This window comes from Jaculus jaculus, chromosome X, assembly GCF_020740685.1.
Source record: "Jaculus jaculus isolate mJacJac1 chromosome X, mJacJac1.mat.Y.cur, whole genome shotgun sequence".
Taxonomy (NCBI): domain Eukaryota; kingdom Metazoa; phylum Chordata; class Mammalia; order Rodentia; family Dipodidae; genus Jaculus; species Jaculus jaculus.
In genome coordinates, this window is record NC_059125.1 from 2,142,034 (window position 1) to 2,160,413 (window position 18,380).

Here is an 18,380-nt window from a genome sequence, read left to right on the forward strand (position 1 = left end):
AGATGAAAAAGGAAGTGGCACCCTTGAGGCTTCCTAGTGAATTCCAGGTCAGCCTGCGCTAGAGTGAGACCCTACCTTGAAAAAACATAATAATAATAAAAATAAAATTAAAAATTCTTTAAGGGAAGTAGGGCTGGAGAGATGCCTTAGGGGTTAAGGCACTCGCCTGCAAAGCTAAAGGACCCAGGTTCGATTCCCCAGGACCCATGTAAGCTAGATGCACAGGGTGACACGTCCGTCTGGAGTTCATTTGCAATGGCTGGAGGCCCTGGCGTGCCTATTCTCTCTCTCTTTTTTTAAATGTATATTTTTGAAAGTTTTTTTTTATTTATTTGAGAGCAACAGACAGAGAAAGAGAGAGAGAGAATGGGTCCGCCAGGGCCTCCAGCCACTGCCAACGAACTCCAGGCACGTACACCCCCTTGTGCATCTTGCTAACCTGGGTCCTGGTGAATTGAGCCTCGAACCAGGGCCCTTAGGCTTCACAGGCAAGCGCTTAACCGCTAAGCCATCTCTCAGCCCTTAAATGTATATTTTTTATTCTTATTAGCTAAGGACATATTTTGTACATAAACATCACATGTTGTACCATCCTTTCCCTCCTCCCTGCCCCTTTTCTGAAGAGGCCTTTCTCATTGGGGATGCAGGTCAACCCCATGGGGATTGTGGCTCATGTATATTCTCTCTCTTTCTATCAGCTCTCTTTCTCTCTCTATCAAATAAATAAATAATTTTTTTTAAGAAAAGGAAGTGAATGGTGTTCTTAAGAATGACACCTGAGGTGGTCCTGTGGCCTCCACACACACATACACATGCATGTACCTATACACACTAAAACTCATGTGTACACATGAACACATACACATACCCTCTGGCAACATGATACTTTGCATATGTGTTCACCACAATGTATTTAAACATATCGTCACTGGAGACTAAGGGTGCATTCTGGCTTAATTATGGTTTAAGACATGCAGCATGATAAAACAAGCCCACTTTCTCCCCAAATAAGCCAGTCCCAAAACAGTTGCTGGAGAGGGTGCATTGGGTTTAATATGTAAAGTTCAATGCATATCTTAGACTAGCTACTGATAGCACAGTAACAATGAACTCAGCTTAGAGAAAGATGTTATGGGGAAATCCTCTGGGGAGGTAAGAGCTGCTGAGACCAGGCCAGCAGAAAGAAAAGCCCTTTTGATGATGAGGTCATTTGGGCCCATTTTCTAGCTGCCCTGGCTAGCTCTTTTCAATTTTCATGGAAACAGGACCCAAAGACCTGAGTCTCATCTAAACAGTTTCTTCCCACTATGGATTCTTCCAGCAGAAACAGCAGCAGGCTAACAGCAGAAATGAAGGACTTTCTAACCTCCACTGCAGACGCATAGGGCTACTTCTCCCCCTTATAAAAGTTGTTGGCATCATGGGAGAAATTGTGAAAAGAAAATGTTTGCCATTAACTGACGTCAGAGTCACTCTCTAAAATGTGCGTCCTCTCTTAGAGCCAGGGTCCTTATTGCAGAACAAGGTTCCCTCCTTGTGGCAAGAAACAAATTTGCTCTCTGTCCTTCATAGCAGGGGTGTGTCTTGGGGGTTCCGTCTTTTAAGATAATTAAGAAGCAATTAAGATCTTGTCTTTTTAGGCAATCCTCTTGTTTCGCAGAGAATGATGGCATAATGACCACTACAAGTAAGTAAGGAGGGGCGGGAGGGAGGGAGCGCTGAACAGTGCTGTGGTGCGAAATATTGACCAGGTTTTTTGAAGAAATGGAAGTTCTGCAACCTGGAGATGAAGTCATGAAAGAGAACACAGTAGAAGCCCACTCTTTAGTTTCTTCATGACTCTAACCCCAAATGATTGTGCTGACGAATTTGTCTCTGATAGGAAAACTTCAGAGACATCATCAGCCCACACGCAGCTTTTCGTCTTTCTCTTGTTTCAATCATGGAGTGACAGTTGCAGCTTTACCTGCATGTGGAAGAGGGTGGATTGATTATGTCCTTTTTTGTGCGCTCACTACTCCCAAGAACCCAAATCAACTAATTGAAGATGCCTATAATCCAAACTAGGTCAGGCGAAGGGATAAATGCACTTGCTCTGATTAAGCAGTCATGTCTTTCCCCCCCTTCTGGTTGCGGCCAGGAGAATCTGAGAATGCTACGGACAGTCTTTATTTTGGAACTAGGAAAGTTGAAAAAAAATGTCCCTTGGGGCTCAAGACTTGAAAGCTGGAGGCGTGTCCCACCCTGGAAACTGGTCAGGTGTTAAGTGGGAGCTGGGGTTCCATCCTGCTAGAGACAGGTTGTCCAGCAGTCTGCAGGCTCCCCTTTCCTTGGCGGTGTATCAGTTTCTCTTCGCTGGGATAAATCACCTGCTTTGAAGGAAAGGGCTTGTTTGGCTTACGCTACCGAGCTGAAGATCCATCACGGCAAGGAAAGTGGCGGGAGCTGGCATCACATCCTACAGCAAGGAGAAAAGAGAGAGAACAGCTAGAAAGGCCGAGCTGGGGGCTGCAGAGATGGCTTAGCGGTTAAGCGCTTGCCTGTGAAGCCTAAGGACCCCGGTTTGAGGCTCGGTTTCCCAGGTCCCACGTTAGCCAGATGCACAAGGGGGCGCACACGTCTGGAGTTCGTTTGCGGTGGCTGGAGGCCCTGGCGCGCGCATTCTCTCTCCCTCTCTCTCCCTCTCTCTCTCTCTCTCCCTCTCCCTCTCCCTCTCCCTCTCCCTCTCCCTCTCCCTCTCCCTCTCCCTCTCCCTCTCCCTCTCCCTCTCCCTCTCCCTCTCCCTCTCCCTCTCCCTCTCCCTCTCCCTCTCCCTCTGTCTGTCACTCAAATAAATAAATAAAAATAAAAATAAAGAAAGGCTGAGCTGGAACACCTCGGGTGGCCCACCCCCAGTGACCTACATCCTCTGGCAAGGCTGCACCTCCTAAACATTCACAGCCATATGGAACAGCTGGGGACCAAGTGTTCAAACACATTAGCCTGTGGGAAACATTTTACATTTAACCACCTCCGATTATAAGCTTCACCTTGACAGTCACTGGAGGAAGTAGAGCCCAGGTGGATATTGGGGACCACGATCCGAGCATGAAGCCCCTCTTAGTTGCTCCAGGACTATCTTCAGAGGTAGCTGATAAGATCAGTAGCTGACACCGAGCGGATATTTCCTCTGCTCCTGGGCACTTAGATGAAAGCGTGGCAAGATAGCAGCGGCATAGGAGCCACACCAAGCAGCCTGGGGGAGAGCCAGGGAGGGCAGAGAAGCTGCACGATACCCTGAGCTCTGAGCAGCGCAGGTGTATAGGCATTAGAAAACCCGGCAGAGAAGTAGGAGAGGCCCAGAGCTTCCAGCAAGCACACCACCAGTGAGCTGCCTCCAGCTGTGGCTCCCGTGCTCGGCTGGGAAGAGCTCTGTGCCCGGAGCCCGGCCTGCGCTGGCACAGCACAGCGACAGTGAAGCGATTCTCCACTCACCCCAGTCTTGCAAAGCCAAAAACCCAAAGGAAGAGACAACAAGGGGCTGGAGAGATGGCTTAGCGGTTAACTGCTTGCCTGCAAAGCCAAAGAACCTCGGTTCGATTCCCCAGGACCCACATTAGCCAGGTGCACAAGGGGGCGCACCCATCTGGAGCTCATTTGCAGTGGCTAGAAGCCCTGGCACGCCCATTCTCTCTCTATCTGCCTTTCTCCTCTCTCTATCGCTCTCAAATAAATAATAAAATAAAATAAAAAGACAATAGGGACCTGCTGAGCAGCTCCAGAAAAAAACAACTTCAGGCAATCTCCACAGCTTCCCCTCCCAAAGCTGCCATTACCTGGAACCACTGGAGATCTTGGGACACCAAGGAATCAAGGGATCCAACCTCCCCTCAGCCACACAGCATCCAGCACAGCCAATCTAACAGTGAATCTCCTGACCCTGTCAGCCTAGGCAAGGCCAGAGCCCAACAAAGAGGGAACCAGGCAGGCACTCAGCATACGTGAGATCAGAAGCCACCCCTAAAGGTAACAGGGCCTACTTAAACTGGGTCAGTACCTACCCGAAAGCCAGCTACATAGGCCTGCATTGGAAGTGCTAATTGCACCTTCCATATCAGGGCAGGTTACTAAATAAAAATCCCAGGGAGGAAAAGAATCCAAACCTAACCCACTTAGACAAAAATACTGATGTATGTTAGATTTGATTGATGTACTTTTGGTTGGTTTTGCCATTCTTAACGTTGTGTTTGGGGTTGACTTCATGCCACTATTGATATTTCAATTTACAGTGAGTGCCTTTTTGTCTGTTTGTTCTTTCTTGGGGGCAGTGGTCTCACTCAGCCCAGGCTGGCCTGTAACCCTTTACAGACCAGAAATCTCAGCCTCCCAGTGAATAGGATTAAGGGTGTGAGTCAACACACACCCTTGGGGACTTTGGCTTCAGTAGATTACCTTTCTGGTTTTTTTTGGGGGGGGGGTTCGAGGTAGGGTCTCACTCTAGCCCAGGCTGACCTGGAATTCACTTTGGAGTCTCAGGGTGGCCTTAAACTCACGGCGATCCTCCTACCTCTGACTCCTGAGTGCTGGGATTAAAGGCGTACACCACCACGCCTGGCTTTACCTTTCTGTTTTAATCCTCACTCTTGCATAAATACTCCTGGTTTTGTTTGTGTGCATGTTTCTCAGTTGGATTTTAGAATTTGCCTGTATTTTGCTCCACCCAGCCTACTTAGAATATCCGCAAAGAAGCAATTCCAACACCTTGGGTCACTTCTGCTGTTACTCTGAGAGTGATGCTGCAGAGTGCACATTCTTCTCAGCAGTGCATGGAACGTTCTCTAAAACAGACACAAAGCAAATCTCAACAGATATAGGAAAATTGAAATAACTCCTTGTGCTCTATCTGATTACAGTGGGATTAAACTACAAATCAATGGCAAGAAAATCTATAGAGCATCTGAAAAATCACAGAAACTAAACAGTACGGTACTGAATGATGAAATTGAATAAATCAAAAAGGAAATAAAAACATTTTTAGAATAAAAAAGATAAAAAATCTGGGTGTGGTGTTGCACACCTTTAATTCCAGCACTCAAGAGGGAGAGGTAGGAGGAGACTACATAGTGAATTTCAGATCAGCTTGGGCTAGAGCAAGACCCTACCTCAAACAAACACAAAAAAATTTTGTAGAATCAAATGATAATAATAACATACCAAAACGTTTTGGACACAATGAAGGCAGTCCTAAGGGAAATTTATAGCTTTAAGTGCGTACATTAAGAAATTAGAAGGGTCACAAATAAACAACTTAATGCTTTACCTTAAAGCCTTGGGAAAAGAAGAACAAGGCAAACCAAAAATCAGTATACAGGAAGAAATAATAAAGATTGGGACAGAAATTAATGAAATACAAACAAACAAACAAAAAAAACATACAAAGAGTCAATGAATAAAGACTTGGTTCTTTGAAAGGACGAACAAGATTGATAAACCCTTAGCAAATCTGACCAAAAGAAAGAGAGAAGAGATATTACTTAATAAAATTAGAGATGAGTCGGGACTGGTGGCACACAACTTTAATCCCAGTACTCAGAAGGCAGAGGTAGGAGAATTGCCGTGAGTTCAAGGCTACCCTGAGACTACGTAGTAAATTCAGGTCAGCCTTGGCCAGAGTGAGACCCTGCCTCGAAACCCTCCCCCCAAAAAAATTAGGGATAAAACAGCACTGTTACAACAGATACAAGTGAAATTCAAAAAATCATAATGAGAACATATACTCCACTAAATTTGAAAATCTAAAAGAAATGGATGATTTCCTAGATTTATATGACCTATCAAAATTGAATCAAGATGAGATAAACCAGTTAAACAGACCTATAACAAGTACAAAGATCAAAGCAGTTATTAAAAAAAAAATCTCCCAACTAAAAATCCAGGCCCAGTTGGAGTCATAGGTGAATTTTACCAGACCTTCATGGAAGAGCTAACACCACTGCTTCTCAAACTTTTCCATAAAATAGAAAAGGAAGGAATTGTACCAAATTCCTTCTATGATAATCTCAATAGATGGTGAAGAGGCACTTGGCAAAAGGCAACATGGTAAAAATCTTTCTTGGTGTAAAAGTCCTAAAGAAACTGGGAATAGAAGGAACATATCTCAACATAATAAATGTACTTATGACAAACCAATAGCCAACATTATACAAAATGGAGAAAAGCCTGAAGCATTTCCACTTTTAGCAACATAGCAGGATACAAAATTAACACACAAAAATCAGTAGCCATCCTATACATAACAATAAACATGATTAGGATAAAATCAGGGAAACACTCCCATTCACCGTTGCCTCCAAAAAAAGTACCTTGGAACAAACCTAACCAAGGAAGTGGTATCTCTACAATGAAAACTTTAAAACACTCAAGAGAGAAGTTGCAGGAATGGGAGGAAATCTTTGCCAGCTATCAGAATTTTAACACCCAGGATATACAAAGAACTCAAAACTAAATGATAAGAAATCAACCCAATCCAAAAAAGAAGGCTATGGAACCAAATAGAGAGTTCTCAAAAGAAAAAATACAGATGACCTCTAAAAACATGTTCCTCATCCTTAACCATCAGGGAAATGCAAAATAAAACTACTTTGAATTCCATCTCCCTCCTGTCAGAATGGCTATCATCAAGAAAACAAATGACCATAAATGTTGATGAGGATGCAGAAAAGGAGGAACCATTCTACACTGTTGGGAGTGTAGTCTGGTACAGCCATTGTGGAAATCAGTGTGGAGGTTCTTGAGACAGCTAAAAGTAGATTTACCGCATGACCTACTATACCATTCCTTGGCATATATCCTAAGGACTCTTCTCACTACGATAGAGTTACTTGCTCAACCAAGTTTATTGTCATTCTATTCACAATAGCTAGGAAGTGGGACCAGCCTAGATGTCTCCCAACAGGGAAATGGATAATAAAGATGTGGTATATTTACAAAATGGAGTTCTATTCAGCAGTAAAGAAAAATAAATATATGAAATTTGTGAGGAAATGAATGAATATGGAAAGCAAAACACTGCATGTTCTCTCACACATGTGGATCCTGGCTACAAATGTTTACATTTTTGTGTGAGTTGGAGTAAAAGTCAGAAGTAGTGTCCAGTAGGCTAGAAAGGTGATACATGAGAGGAAGGAAAAGGGAGGAATTAAGGGGGTGTTGTATATATGTAAATAGATGAACAGATTATGTGGGGTACAATGGCCTAAGTGGGGTCATGGAAAGGGTAAAGGAAGGGTGGGAGGAGGGTTAATAAAAATTGAAGATGGGTAGGGCATGGTGGTGCACGCTTTTAATCCCAACAGTCAGGAGACAGAGGTAGGAGGATGGCTGTGAGTTCGAGGCCAGCCTGAGACTACATAGTGAATTCCGGGTCAGCCTGGGCCAGAGTGAGACTGTACCTTGAAAAATCAAAAATAAAAAACATTAAGATGGTATGAATAAGCCATATGGGAACCTACTTCTTTGGGTGATGGTGTACAGAAGCCATAGATTGTTACTAGCAAAATTTCAGTGCCAAGGAGGGGATATCTTCCATTGAATTGTTGGCCAGGGAGGCCCCTGATACTCCCAAAACATTATAACCGTTGCCAAGGATCCTGACTGTCTACCAGAACTAAATGGTAAAACACTATTGCTCAAGACTCCCCATGCTTGGGCTGCAGGTCACTGAGAAATCAAGCTTCCGCTGTGCTGGAAACAAGCTCCCCGTGGACCAGCTGACAGAAAGCTGTGAAGGACTATGCTGCATGCAGCCCTATGGAAGAAAGAAGTCAGTGGTGGTGATCAGCACCTTGCAAGCTTTCAGACTGGCCAGCCAGGCCAAGTACCAACTGGTGCTATAGTGGCATGTATGTTATGGAGGAAACCAACTGTTCTCTAATTGGACTGGAGACCCACTCCACAGGAAGGAATATATGCCTAGTACTGAAAACCTATCTCAGTCCTGTGGCTAGGGAGGCCATGAGCCCTAAGGATGGAATGCCTGCTGTTTTCTGGCTAAATGCAAATACTATGGTCACCAAACTTCCCTGTAAGCACTTATACTTAGTGAGGTAACCCAGGCCCAGGAAGCCAAATGTCACATGTCCTCTCTTATATGTGGATCCTAGCTACAAATGATGGATCTTCTATGTGAGTAGGAATAAGACCCATGTTCACACTCATATAGTAGCACAACTCTCATTTTTGGTTAGAGAACATTCTCTTATCCAACGGGGATGATCACTGGAGCGACTCCAAAGTCACCATAGTGCTGAGAAGAAGTGACAGTGGGGTGTTCAGCACTGAGACATCTCTATCCCACCTTCCAAGGCTCAGGGTCCATTGTGGAAGAGGTGGTGGAAAGATCGTAAGAGCTAAAGGAAGGGTGGACTGCTTACGGTGCATTCTTGCAGACACAAATTGGCCTGGATATCCATGACCTTGTAGTGCCTGACACTACCTACACAAGACCCTCAGTAATAGCAGGAAAAAGATGATATCAAAATAAAAGACTAATTGGGAGGAGGAGGGGATGTGATGGAGGGTGGATTGGGGGGGGGTAGTGGAAGTGGGGAGGGAATTAGCAATAAAACGTTTTTTGTTTGTTTTGCTTTTTCAAGGTAGGGTCTCACTCAAGCCCAGGCTGGCATAGAATTCACTAGGTAGTCTCAGGGTGGCCTCAAACTCTCCGTGATTCTCCTACCTCGGCCTCCCAAGTGGTGGGGCTTAAAGGTGTGTGCCACCACGCCCGGCAATAAAAAGTTTGTAAAAAGCATTATGTCTCCAGTACCTTCCCCGTGAAGAAATTGAGCCCCTAACTTAGCCTCCAAGCATAGGTTAGAAGTGCTCCAGCTAGGGACCCGGCACTCTGACTGTTAGCCACGTCCCACGGCTGTGACTCTCCTCTGGCTCCGAGGCTACTCTCTGCTTTCTCTTTGGTCAGTGAGCCTTCAGAGGAAGTAAGTTTGGTGTCAGTCTGAACCACAGTCCGACTGACCTCAGCCTATTGCAACTAGATGCTAAGGTTGGACATAAAGTGTTCCTCCAAAAGGCTCACGTGTTGAAGGCTTGGTCCCAACTGCTGGTGTCATTATTGAGAGGCGATTGGATTGGGAGGGTGCTGATTTCATCAACGGGTTAATCCATTGGTAAGTCCTTACCTAGATGGACTAATAGGAAGTAGGGTCTGTATGGAAGCAGCAGGTCATTGGAGGTGTGTCTTTGAAGGATTTATCTATCTCTCTATCTATCTTTCTTTCTTTCTTTCTTTCTTTCTTTTTTTTTTTTTTGAGGTAGGGTCTCACTTTAGCTCAAGCTGACCTGGAATTCACTATGGAGTCTCAGGGTGGCCTTGAACTCATGGCAATCCTCCTACCTCTGCCTCCCGAGTGCTGGGATTAGAGGCATACGCCACCATGCCCAGCTTGAAAGATATATCTTTTCCTTGATATGTTTGTTCTCCCTTCCTCCCTCCCTCAATCTCTCCTTTCCTTCTTCCCTTCTTCCCTCACTCTTTCCCTCCCTCCTCTGTTAATCTGTAAATCAGTACTTTTCATCTCGAGTGTGTGGGGGTGCAACTTTTTTAGCAAAAAGTTCTCCAGCTAGAGGTTACGATTAGAGGTTATGAAAATTATGTTTTTGATCTATGTAATAAATCATAAGCTGTTAAGGCTAGGAGGGGGATTTGAGATAAAGTCATACAAAAAAGTCAAGCACATTGCCAGGCATGGTGGCTCCTGCCTTTAATCCCAGCACTCAGAAGGTTGAGGTAGCAGGATCACCATGAGTTCAAGGCCACTCTGAGACTACATAATGAATTCCAGGTCAGCCTGAACCAGAGTGAGATCCCACCTCAAAAAAAAAAAAGTCAAGCACAAATCATTGTCTACCTCTTTCTTATCTTTGTGTGTGTGTGCGTGAGAGAGAGAGAGAGAGGGGGAGAGAGAGAGGGAGAGAGGGAGAGAGGGAGGGAGAGCGCGCGCGCAAGCAGGCACACACATGCCACAGCACTTAGGTTGAAGTCAGAGAATAACCTCCAGTGTCAGTCTTTGCCTTCTACTTTGTTAGAGGCCTGGTCTATTGTTTGCTGTTGTGGATGCCAGGCTAGCTGACCCTCAAGCTTCCCGGGAGTCTCCAGTCTCTGCCTCCTGGTCTTGCTGTGGAAACGCTGGGACTACAAATATGTTCTGCTGCATCTGGCTTTTAAGTGGGTTCTTGGGATCAGAACTCAGGTCTTCATGCTTGTGCAGTCAGTGCTTTACCCACTGAGCCTTTTCCTTAGCCCCATTTCCCCTCTCTCCCCCATATATATGTATGTATGTATGTATGTTACATTTTTAAAATATTTTAATTTTGTTCATTTATTTGATGGAGAGAGAGAATGGGCGTGCCAGGGCCTCCAGCCACTTCAAACAAACTCCAGACGCATGCACCCCCTTGTGCATCTGGCTCACGTGGGTCCTGGCGAATTGAACCTAGGTCCTTTGGCTTTGCAGGCAGACGCTATAACCGCTAAGCCATCCCTCCAGCCCCCAATTTCCTATATTTTTATGTGTTTTAGAATTCCTCATTTACCATCTTTCACAAATGTATAGATTTTTGAAGAATAATGGTAAAAACTGGCATACGTGTAATGGGGTTTGTACATTCAAACCACTTTTAAAGTTTTCTTCTGGGCCCTTTTAATAATAATAACCCTATGAGGCATCTGCCCTTCCATTGTCTTCTCATCACCAATTGGTGAAATGAAAATCAGAGGTGTCAAGCTGTGTTGGATCTTGCGAGACCCTGGGCCTGTAGATTTGTCGTTGCAAAGCTGAGTTGTCATTATGACGACAGACCCATCAAGAGTCTTCTCACCGCCTCAGTATTCTGTTACATGTATTTTGTGTTGCCCAGTTTACTCCTTTCAGACATGTCCAGCTTGCTGACATTTTGACACAACATTGACATACACAAAGTTCATCTTTAAGAACCACACAACCAAAAATGTAAAAAAACAAAAAACTAATAATATTTTAAGTATGTTTATGATTTTGTCTTGAGTCACATTCACAGCTGTGCTGGGCTGCATCTGTATACAGCCCACAATTATGGTTTGAACACATCTGCTACATGACATTTTTACTTTTTAAATATATTTTCATTTACATGGGAGAGAGAGGGGGAAAAAATCACCAGTGCCTCCTGCTACTGCAGACAAACTCTAGACAGATGTGCCACTTTGTACATCTGGCTCTATATGGGTACTGGAAAATTGAACCCGGGGCAGTAGGTTCTAGAAGCAAGTACCTTTAGCTGCCAAGCCATCTCGCCAGCCCTAGATGATATTTTCTTGGTTAGATTATGTTCTAAATGTTTAGCTACATATTAAGCCTCTACTAAACTCTCCAGGAGTCAAGTAGAAATCTTAGGTCAAATTTTCTTCACAGTGTGTGCACAAGGTATAGCCATATGACTACATTAAACCAAGAATGACAGGCTATTTTTAAAATTTTCTTCTCTGTCTTTTAAAAAAACGTTTTCTTTATTTGCAGGCAGAGAGAGACAGACAGACAGAGAATGGGTGTGCCAGGGTGTCCAGCTGCTATAAATGAACTCCAGATACATGCTCCTCTTTGTGCATCTGCCTTTATGTGGGTACTGGGGAGTCAAACCTGGGTTCAGGCAAGCACCTGAACCACTGAGCCATCTCTCTAGACCCTTTTCTTTTTCTTTTAAAGATACATAAATATAGCCGGGTGTGGTGGCGCATGCCTTTAATCCTAGCACTTGGGAGGCAGAGGTAGGAGGATCGCCATGAGTTCAAGACTACCCTGAGACTCCATAGTGAATTCCAGGTTGGCTTGGGCTAGAGTGAGACCCTACCTCAAAAAAAAAAAACAACAAAAAAGATACATAAATATATAAAATGTGAACATACTAATGGAGTGTCAGATGATGTTCTAATGCAGGTATGTGTTGTATAATGTTCAAAACATCATCATGCTTAGGTGTCTCCTCAAACATTGATCATTTCTTTATGGTGAAGCCTTTCAAAATCTTTTCTTTTAGCTTTTCACCTATAAAGTACATTGTTGTTCATTATAGTCCCCTTATCACATAATAGCACACCGGAGCTTCTTGTTCCTAATTATAACTTAGATCCCATTGATTACCTCTCCCTGTCTCCATCCAATTCTCCCCAGGTTTTGGTAACCACCCTTCTTCTTGTCCCTTCTACAAGATCAGCTTCTTAACTCCCACATATTAGCAAATCTGTGCCTGTCTTTCTTGGTTTAATGTGGTCACATGTCCCTTGTGCACACACAGTCAAGAAAATTTGACCTAAGATTTCTACCTGGCACCTGGGAAATTTAGTAGAGGCTCAACAAGTAGCTAAAAAATTTAGACCATAACCTAACAAAATGACCTCCAATTCCATCCATGTTGTTGCAGGTGACAAGATTCTGTTGTTTTCGAAGTTAAATTTCATTGCATTGTGTATATTGGCAAGTTCAGGATTTGTAATACAGGACCAAGACAGACAAGGTTTTATTTAATGCCAGGCAAGAGAGTGGCAGGGTTAAGAGCAGGGGATGGAACTCCAAACCACCTAGTAGAAGGAATGAGTGGTTTTTAAGCTTTTTTGGAGAAAGGAGGTCAAGGCAGGTGGTGTGGTGTGGTGCTGCGTGGAGTGCAGAGGAGGAGGATTGGCTGTAGCCTGCAGGAGCTGGCTTGGCTGCACCCTTTGTTGAATTTTTTGCAGGAAGTGAGACTTCGCATTTCATCTCTATATACTGTTAACAGGTGGTGGCTAGGAGGAAATTGTTTTTTTTCCTCTCAGCTCAAATATACAAAGGCTATTCAATACCTTTAATCCCAGCACTCGGGAGGACAGGGGTAGGAGGAATGCCATGAGTTCAAGGCCACCCTGAGACTACATAGTGAATTCCAGGTCAGCCTGGGCTAGAGTGAGACCCTACTTCAAAACACCAAACCAAAAAAAAAAAAAAAAAAAAGGAAGGAGGGAATGAAGGAAAAGAAGAAGGAAGGGAGGAATGAGGAAAGGAAGGAAAGGAGGAAAGGAAAGGAAAGGGAGGGATGGTACTCAAGTACCACAAGAGTTAGTAGAGATTTTATGATCTCAGACCTAGTCTGAGCATATAGGAAGGGAGGAAAGACAACTTTGTTTGAGATCTTAATTACCATTCCAGGAGGTAGTTCTAGAATTCCTGGCCTTGTGAGAGCATGGCTTCATGGGAAGGAATGGTAAAGAGCTCTGGTACTCTTGCATGAGTGTCCAACATTTTCTTTATCCGTTCTTCAGTTGAAGGACACTTAGGTTGATCCTACTTCTTGGCTGTTGTGCATCATGATGCAATTAACATGGGAGGCAAGTATTTCTTTGAGATGCTGATTTCATGAACTTATGGCACTTATAGAGAAATGAAATTGCTAGGTTACATCATAGTTCAATTCTTTTTTTTTTTTTTCCGAGGTAGGGTCTCACTCTGGTCCAGGCTGACCTGGAATTAACTCTGAAGTCTCAGGGTGGCCTTGAACTCATGGCAATCCTCCTACCTCTGCCTCCCGAGTGCTGGGATTAAAGGCGTGCGCCACCACGCCCAGCCAATTCTTAATTTGATGGGATCATGTGTACTGTTTTCCACGAGACTGTACTAGTTGACATCCCCACCCACAGTGTGCAAGAGAAACCCTTTTCTCTACATCCTTGACCACACTTGTTAGAAAGTAAGCTTTTTTTTTTAATTTTTGGTTTTTTGAGGTAGGGTCTCACTCTAGCCTAGGCTGACCTGGAGTTCACTATGTAGTCTCAGGTTGGCCTCGGACTCATGGCGGTCCTCCTGCCTCTGCTTCCTGAGTGCTGGGATTAAAGGCATGTGCCACCACGCCCGGCTTTTTTATTTATTTTATTTTATTTTGGTCAAAGGTAAGCATTTTTGAGTTCCAAAATTCTGGTAACTATAAAATCAAATCCTAAGAGTACAAAATGAGACATACAGTGATCTGACTTAGCTGTATTGGTTATAAGTATACCTTCATAAAACTATCATAACTTTAGCAGCTTGTAACAATACACAGTTGCTTTCTTGGTTTCCAAGAGCCAGGGATGTAGGCCCTCCTCTTAGCTAGGTCCTCAGCTCTAGGCAAGGTTTCATTCAACCAAACTGTGTTCTCATTTGGAGGCCCAATGATTTTCTTCCATGTTCCAACTTTTGGCAGAATTCAGCTCCTTGTGGTTATAGGACTAATGATCCCAGGGGCAGATCACATGATGGTAATTGACATCTTTTAAGGCTTGTGGGAGAGACTATCCCTGAAGTACGCTAAGACAGAATCTTACATAATGCAACATATTTGTGGAAGGGACAGCTGGTCAACCTTGCCCTGAAATGTAACTTAGCAGAGAGGGTGAAGTCTTATCTCCTTTGGCGTAATCTGTAGAGTAGAAATGGGTCCAAAGTACTACCCACACTTGAGGGAAGGGATTATACCAAGGCAAGACTCATTGGAGTTAACCTTTAATTACAGTCTTCCCATTTAATGGAATGTATCTCAAAACCAGGATATATAGTGTGTGTGTGTGTGTGTGTGTGTGTGTGTGTGTGTGTGTGTGTGTGTACACATACATGTGAAGGCCAGAGATCAATGTTGGTGTCGTCTTCAACCACTCCCCGCCATGTTTTTTTCTGCCCATAAAGATGACTGAAAATGGATTGCAAGGAAAGTTTCTGAATACCCTACCTTGATCCCTGCTATTGGGAGTCAGCAGCTCTTGATGGTGGATTCTGTTTTAACATGTACAGATAACTGTCACTTGATTGTTGTCTTTGCTGGGTATTTGCAAAGTCTAATGCAAATGGTTTGGAAGAAATGAGACAGGACCTTCTTGGATGTCTCAGAACAGAGGACCCCTGAGGTATGCACTGTCTACCTCCTCCTCAAGTGTCCACCTGCCCTCCAGTTACCAGAAATCTTGGCAGAATATACTCCCGGTTCCGTTTCACTTGGACTCTGCCTCCCATGATCCCTCCACTTTTCCATCTGGAGCCCCGATAGAAAAATTATGTCAAAGCCAGGCATGATGGCACACATCTTTAATCCCAGCACTTGGGAGGCAGAGGTAGAAGGATCGTCATGACTATGAGGCTACTCTGAGACTACACAGTGAATTCCAGGTCAGCCTGAGCTACAGTGTGACCCTACCTCGAAAAACCAAAGGAAAAATGATGTCAAGGTGACATATATAGCCACCTAGCCTCAGATGTGTTCCTACTCCTTCTCAGACTGCTGACAGCCGATAGCTAGAGTGGCTTTAGGTATACTGCACAGAATCTCCATGATTGAAAGATACCGCAATTAATCATTTCTCCAGGACCATATAGTCCCTCTTGCAAGAAGAATTAATGTCACTGTCAATCTGCTCAAGCATTTTCAAACTGGGAAAGTGCTTAGTATCTCATCCAACCACAGCTAGAGTATCCTTCAGTTTTCCATGCATGCTAATAACCAAGTATGTTGTGAATTTTGCACCTGTGATTTTACTAATTGTCTGTTGCCATATACATGCATATATATCAGAATCATTATGCAATATGATAGTCATTAGTCAATCTGTATTATAATATGTTATGTTACATATAATATTCAATATAATATTGTTACTATTATTTCTATATAATTTATTTATTTTCATATATATTTTGTGTGTCTGTGTGGTACTAAGGATTGACCAGGGCCACATGTATGCTATACTGGTGATGTACCACTGAGCTACAATGAAATTTTATATAATAATTACAAAGTGTAACATGAATGAGACATTAATTACTGCCATCTGTTTGAGACAGTGGGCATTATTTCCTTCAGTCATCTCAAAAAGATCACAGAACTCGGGGTGAAGTTCAGCAATAGAGTGCTTGCCTAGCATTCATAAGGCCTTGCGTTCCATCCTCAGCACACCCATACACACACAAGACTGCAGAAGGAAAATATGGGCAGTGTATTCATTATATTCTTTCTGATGTTCTCCTAACAGAGGGTGACACCCACTTTGTAAAGACCTCATCGCCACAGGGTGAGGCTAAAATGAGCATAACCAGTGACGAGGTGAACTTTCTGGTGTATCGGTATCTCCAGGAATCAGGTAACCAACTTGCTTTTCTATAGGAAATTCAGTGGTTGAATGCTGTCCCCAAAGCTATAGATCCAGAAGAGCTAAGGATTCTCTTTGTAAGAATATTGTAAGGGAGCTGGAGAGATGGCTTAGCAGTTAAGGCACATGCCTGCAAAGCCTAAGGACCCAGGTTCAATTCTCCAATTCCCATGTAAGCCAGATGCACATAGTTGCACATGTATCTGGAATTTGTTTTCAGTGGCTAGAGGCCCTGGTGCACCCATTCTCCTTCCTCTTCTCTCCCTCCCTCCCTCCCTATCTCTTTCTGCCTGTCTAATAAATAAAAAATAAAATAAAATCTTTTTTTTAAAAAAGAACATTGTAGCCAGGTGTGGTGGTGCACACCTTTAATCCCAGTACTTGGAAGGCAGAGAAAAGAGTATCATTGTGAATTCGAGTCCACCCTGAGACTACGAGTGAATTCTAGGTCAGCCTGGACTAGAATGAAGCCCTACCTCGAAAATTTAAACAATAAAAAAAATATATAGTAAAGGAGGAAAAGGGTCACCTTATTCCCAGGTTGGAATGAAGAAGTGTTTGTTCTTCCCATAACGTATCTGTTCAGATGAAATCAGATTAAATTTAATATCAAGAACAGCTATTGGGACTGGAGAGATGGCTTAGCAGTTACGGTGTTTGCCTGCAATGCCAAAGGGCCCAGGTTCGATTTCCCAGGACCCACATAAGCCAGATGCACAAGGTGGTGTATGTGTCTGGAGTTCATTTACAGTGGCTGAAGGCCTTACTGCACTTGCTTGCTTCCTCTCTCTCTCTCTCTCTCTCTCTCTCTCTCTCTCTCTCTCTCTCTCTCTCTCTCTGTCAAATAAATAAAATAATTATTTAAAAAAAGAGAAAGTATATTTAATAAAAGAGAACGGCTGTGATAAACGTGGAGGGGGCAGAAGCAATTTAGTGCTTTTTCTTCTACCCTGGGAGGTCATTTCTGGGTAAGGATAGATGTTTGAAACTGTTGTTGAGCAACAACAGAGACTTGTTGAACTTCCCCACTTAGCCCCCTACTAATACCATACGGTGCTAGGCAATTTTATAAAACTTGGGAATGGGTCTGGCGTGGTGGTGCATGCCTTTAATCCCAGCCCTGGGGAAACAGAGGTAGAAGGATCGCCATGAGTTCAAGGCCAGCCTGAGACTGTGTAGTGAATTCCATGTCAGCCTAGGCTACAGTAAGACCTTACCTCAAAAAAGAGGGGGGAACAACCCTAGGAATGGTTCTAATTTATTGCAACAATTTTGATTATCACCAAAACATTACTTCATGGTAAATAATCTAAAGGTCAGACATACATGTTCCCCACTGACAAGATAGACCTGTATGTGGCGGGTAGAATCCTTGGGGAGCTCGAGGTGGTTTATAGGGTTGCATTGTCATGGCCTAGCAGAACTCCTCCAATAAGCCATTTGAGTTCTCAGGTAAAGCATTTTTTTTTTTTTACCTTTACAACTTGATATTTAAGACCTACAAATTGACATTAATAAACACACATTCTCATACCCATGGAATTTAATACAGTAGGTGCACCCCTATATTCACCTTCCTAGTATGAGCCTCTTCCCATCAGTAACTTCCTTGATGGGTTTGCTTAGTAACATTAATAAATATACGTCCTGACATGCCCACCTACCCATGCAACTTAATATAGTAGGAACACTCCCTCTAGTCACCTTCCTAGTGATGTGCCCTTCCCATTGGGATCTACTTATGTAGATTTGCTTCTTGTTGAATCCATGATTTCACTACGCCTGGATATTTTCCTCACGAGATAAAACATGAGTGCATTTCCTAAGGCAGTAACAAAGCACCATGCCTGGGATGGTTTAAATATGCTCTCTCGCAGCTCTGGAGAATTGAAGTCCCAGGTCAGGGTGTTGGCAGGTGCTTCCTTCTGAGGGCTGTGAAGGAAACTCTGCTCATTCCTCTGCTGGCATTTTTGGCTTATTGGCAGCCTGTGGCATTTTAGCTTATATAACTGCATCACCCTAGTATTTGTGTTCTTTTATAAAGACAAGGTCATCTCAGAAAATCCAAAATAACTTTACCTTAATTAACTATACCTGCAGTGAATCTGTCTCCAAGCAGTCACATTTTGAGGTATACTGTGACCCTACCTTCCAGAGATGAATATGCACATTCTGTGTATCAGTCAGCTCTCCGTCTCTATGACCAAGT

At 43.5% G+C, this 18,380-nt stretch overlaps 1 protein-coding gene across 6 annotated transcripts in view; it reads left to right on the forward strand.

The window, feature by feature from the left end:
* Positions 1-18,380, forward strand: part of Tbl1x (transducin beta like 1 X-linked) — a 228,018-nt gene that overhangs the window by 172,790 nt on the left and 36,848 nt on the right. For 4 of the 6 annotated variants that reach the window (XM_045140280.1, XM_045140279.1, XM_045140278.1 and 1 more), the window contains exons 4-5: positions 1,641-1,687; positions 16,055-16,162. In XM_045140280.1, the coding sequence (XP_044996215.1) occupies positions 1,675-1,687; positions 16,055-16,162 (121 nt within the window). In that variant the 5' untranslated portion in view covers positions 1,641-1,674. The remainder of the gene's footprint in view (positions 1-1,640; positions 1,688-16,054; positions 16,163-18,380) is intronic. The other 2 variants (XM_045140281.1, XM_004667904.2) reach the window with 1 other exon arrangement.